This window comes from Labrus mixtus, chromosome 8 (assembly GCF_963584025.1).
Source record: "Labrus mixtus chromosome 8, fLabMix1.1, whole genome shotgun sequence".
NCBI lineage: Eukaryota > Metazoa > Chordata > Actinopteri > Labriformes > Labridae > Labrus > Labrus mixtus.
The window spans coordinates 10,311,337-10,315,238 of NC_083619.1; the positions used below are offsets into that span (position 1 = coordinate 10,311,337).

General features: G+C 39.1%; 1 protein-coding gene across 3 annotated transcripts; it reads right to left on the bottom strand.

Annotated features, from left to right (window-relative positions):
• Nucleotides 1-691: 691 nt before the first annotated feature.
• On the bottom strand, nucleotides 692-2,346 carry rgs1 (regulator of G protein signaling 1). 3 transcript variants are annotated; one of them, XM_061043674.1, is made up of 4 exons: nucleotides 2,237-2,346; nucleotides 1,839-1,918; nucleotides 1,588-1,754; nucleotides 692-1,323 (listed from the first exon to the last, which is right to left on the bottom strand). In XM_061043674.1, exons 1-4 carry the CDS (start codon nucleotides 2,245-2,247, stop codon nucleotides 1,147-1,149), a joined length of 435 nt encoding a protein of 144 aa, XP_060899657.1. In that variant the 5' UTR covers nucleotides 2,248-2,346; the 3' UTR covers nucleotides 692-1,146. The 3 variants fall into 3 exon arrangements, with proteins under 3 accessions (XP_060899657.1, XP_060899656.1, XP_060899655.1); XM_061043673.1 differs by having other exon boundaries at nucleotides 1,839-1,899; nucleotides 2,136-2,328; XM_061043672.1 differs by having other exon boundaries at nucleotides 1,839-1,923; nucleotides 2,136-2,328.
• Between the last annotated feature and the right edge of the window lie 1,556 nt (nucleotides 2,347-3,902).

A 3,902-nucleotide genomic window follows, 5' to 3' on the forward strand; every position in this document is an offset into this window, starting at 1 on the left:
TATGTTTTGACCTATAGAATTTGTTCTGTTTTGATAACAAATTAATGGGGTCCTGCACGTTCTGGCTTTTGTTTCTACTTAACTTACTTTTTAAAAATGATTTATTTTCTTGTCTCAATCTGATTGAGACAAGATCTGTTAAGATCTGTTAAGGCATTTTTTGACTTGGATGGCTCAACTTTGGCACTAGCTTATGCGGGGGGTGGGGGCAGAAAGTCAAGTCACAGACATGTCTGAATAGAAACTGCAGTATTTACCATTTCTGCATTTCTGTCTAAACAGATATAGTGTCTCTAAGTACTAACATTACAACAGAGGGACAAAGTAATACACTTCCATGCTTAATTGCCTCAAAAGGGTCAAGTGTAATAGAAGCTACAGTTTGAACATAAGCCCCTGAACGGAAAGATATCGAATCATTATTTGGAATAATAGGCTAGAACCGGGGGGGGGGGGGGGGGACAATCAGTTTCTAGGAGGGGGCCCATGCCACTCCAGACCGCCCCTTTGACATGCCCCTGGTTATACATAGTTTTGCCTGAACTGAATAAATAAAAAAGGATTTGCATCACATTCAAATAACGACAACCAAATGTTATTCAGCTAAGTAAACTTAGTTCTTGTTTTTTACAATTTAGAAAAAACACAACTATAAAGCATAAATGAACAACACCATTCACAGAACACAAAATAAGGAAGTGTAACAAGGCACTCACATATTTATTTGCATTAAAGCTATGTTTGTCAGAGCATGAAAGGTTGAATCATTTGCATAATCAATTAGAATGAGTTGGTGATAATACTTTACAATAAAAGGATTTCTTTTTATTATCAACCTCATGGGGGGAAAGGAGAAAGTAGATCATCAGGGATACATTATGTGCACAATGTCCTTGGAGACTATTTTCAAAACTTCATATAATTAAAGAGATACAGTATAATACAAACCAAACATTCTCTGAGCTGTATCTGTCTACGGAATCACACAGGTTGAGAAAAACTATTGCTGCTACACATAGGAGCTGGATTGTCTGGCATGAACCCGTTATCCATACTGAAATCAAAGCGTGCTACAGCAGATCAGAGATGGAGAGATGTTTTTTTTTTTCATGGGCCTTTGGTGAGAGGCTGTCAGTTTTAAAACAGTCACCTTGAATCGCCTCGCCTCAGGAGTCCCTGATAGATGTCGGATTTTAGGAACCGCGGGTAGCAATCCCTGGCCATCAGACTGTAGATGAGCTTCTGTGCTGAATCAAACGAAGTCAGGGTCGGCTGGGAGATGTTCTTTGTTATGTTTTCTCTGGTACCGCAATCTATGTTGATCTGAAATCAAACAATATAGCCCGGGGGCATCTTACAGCACCTCTTTTCATTATCATTCACTATAATGCTGAGAGGGGAAAGAACTTGTGTGCAGTTTCAAAGAAAGTTTAGAGTTTTATCTGCACAGATTGCACAATTGTACAGCTTTATTGCAGTCACTACATCCTTATAGGCCAGCTAAATCCAGACTATAACTCTCCAATGGCCTTTTTAATGTATATTTTAAAAAATCTGTTGTTTCTTTGACAAGCTTGCAGTTTTTACCTGTTTGGGCGCTTCTGTTTGGACAAACTCTGAGTAGATCCTGTTGGCAGATGAGATCATCTCGGGGGCTGACTTGATTTTTTTGTACTCCTCACAGGCGATCCAAAACAAGATGTTCTCCTCACTGTACTCAGACTTCAGGAACTGCCGGAAAGCTATCTGTCCAGCTGAAAATCAAACATGATGGCAAGAAGCTATAAATATATATAAGTATATATATTGTTTATATACTTATATATTTGGAAACTCACCTTTACAACTGAGAATTTTGTCCACAGACTCGCTCCAAGTCTCAACATCCTCCAGCGGATCCTTGGGGAAGCAACACAATCTACCCTTGAAAAGAGCATCAAGATCTATTACTAGCCCAGTTATCTGTGAACTCAACCTGTAAACCACACTGCAAGACCAAATCAATTATTATTCAAAGCATCTCCTATGTTTTTAAAGCAACTTTTAAACACTGTTCTCCCTTCATTGAGCACCTTACGTCAACCTTCAATCTCTACAATTTCCTTCAGAATTTACTGATGCAAGGTGAGACTTACAGTGACTGAAAACCTCCCGGGTATTTTCCACATGGCTGCTGTAAAGCTGTTTCCTGATGAAAAATGGTAAAGGCCCAATAATCAAATGTGCAGTAACTCACTTTATCGCCATCTCCTCGTCCTCTACGAAGGGAGACAGAGATAAGATCCTGCCAGACTGAAGATGGAGTCGTGTTTGTTTGGAAACGAGGGAGTCAAGTGACTGAACAAATCTAAATGACCCCCACCCAACATGGATGGAATATATGGAAATCTGTATGCAAAATGTCGGGAGAGACGGGGCATCCTTCCTCATCTTGAGGAGAAGAGAGCTCGGCTGTGATTTATTCTGACCAGTGACCACACCTGTTGTCCAAAACTCAGATCATTAACATGTAAGTCACAATATGAAAGTGGCAGAGGATTTACATTACTGGAGACAAACTATATAAATACAATTGAGATAATTCAACTCTGTATCTTATGATTAAAAACTCAAGTTCGTCAACACTCAGTTGGAACTAGAGGGCATTGTTTCTGAGAATAATGGGGAATATGGTGACCTAATGGTTATCTGTGGTAGAGCACAACATATCAAAGTCATAATATGATTTAACTAAAGCAATGAACCATGGTCAGGAAGCTCTGGGAAAGATCCCAACCATAAACAAATAGCCATAAACAAATTCACTATTAAGGAAAAGCCTCATCATCCTATCATTTGCATATCTGCAAAAAAGACTTAACAAGCACTGATTTATTAATGAGCCACCTATAACATATTCACCTGTTTTAGATGATCAGTGAAACTTAAAACATAAAGTTTGCGATTAGGCTTTTTCATGTTAAGAGTTCTTCAGTCTCTTGACATAGTGTATAAATATGCATTCAATGTGGGTTTATTTCTAGAGGAAACCTCCAGGGTTAAAAAAAAAAAAATGAAGCCAAAGTGCTAGTGCCAAAGAACTGCAGTTCCTGAAGTGGCCACTTGAGACTAGCTACAGGTGCATCATAAAAACTGTACTGTCGTATGACTTTTTGGATAACTCACCTGTTTAAATCACATTCAGGCTCTAAGTCATGCAGAATGAGTGGCTGGCTGCTTTAACTGATGGTGCTCCAAAATATGGGAGGGTGTTGCTTGCTATCTGCTAGACATCAAGACAGCTAATTCACTCAGAATATTTGTCTGTGTTCGTAATGTCGGTGCCCTTTGGAGATTTGCATGCATAGTTGTAAAAACCTGATGTTTCACTGCTGTTGTACTAACCAATTGTAAGTAGTCAGTAAGTTATCAATAGTCAATGAAGTGTATTTCTGTGAGTGTGTATCTGGTATTATATTATTCATGATGTTGCTATTTGTGTCCAGTTTGTCAGCTTGTTCAGTGTTTGGCATAAATAGACTTATTTTTGGAGGCCAGTGCAGGGGAGTCAGTTTTGTCTGTTAATCCCAGCAGAGAATACGATAAGTCATGGTGATGAGACGACTGGTTCCCTATTGGAATTGGTTTTGTGGAGTTCACTCGTTGCTCACTCTACCGCAGATGTAGCAGGATGCAAGCAGGTGGCGAGTCTATACTTTTCTCAAGCTGTCTTAGCTTCTACAGTCCAGACCAATCTAACCAGCAACCACACCAACTGAATAACTTGATACCTTTAGTTTACCAACCCTCTCATCTAAAAATGCTAACGTCTGGTTTCAAAATCCAAAATGTCAAACTCATGGCTAAATAAAGGCACATGTCCTTTATTTTTACAGTCTGTTCCAATAACTGACATACTTGAT

Coding starts and splice junctions, on each gene's coding strand:
- rgs1 (XM_061043672.1), bottom strand. CDS start 2,168: ATGTGGAAAATACCCGGGAGGTTTTCAGTCACT. Junction 1,924..2,135: donor CCGGGAGGTTTTCAGTCACT/GTAAGTCTCACC, acceptor GCTCTTTTCAAG/GGTAGATTGTGTTGCTTCCC. Junction 1,324..1,587: donor AAACAGAAGCGCCCAAACAG/GTAAAAACTGCA, acceptor GTTTGATTTCAG/ATCAACATAGATTGCGGTAC.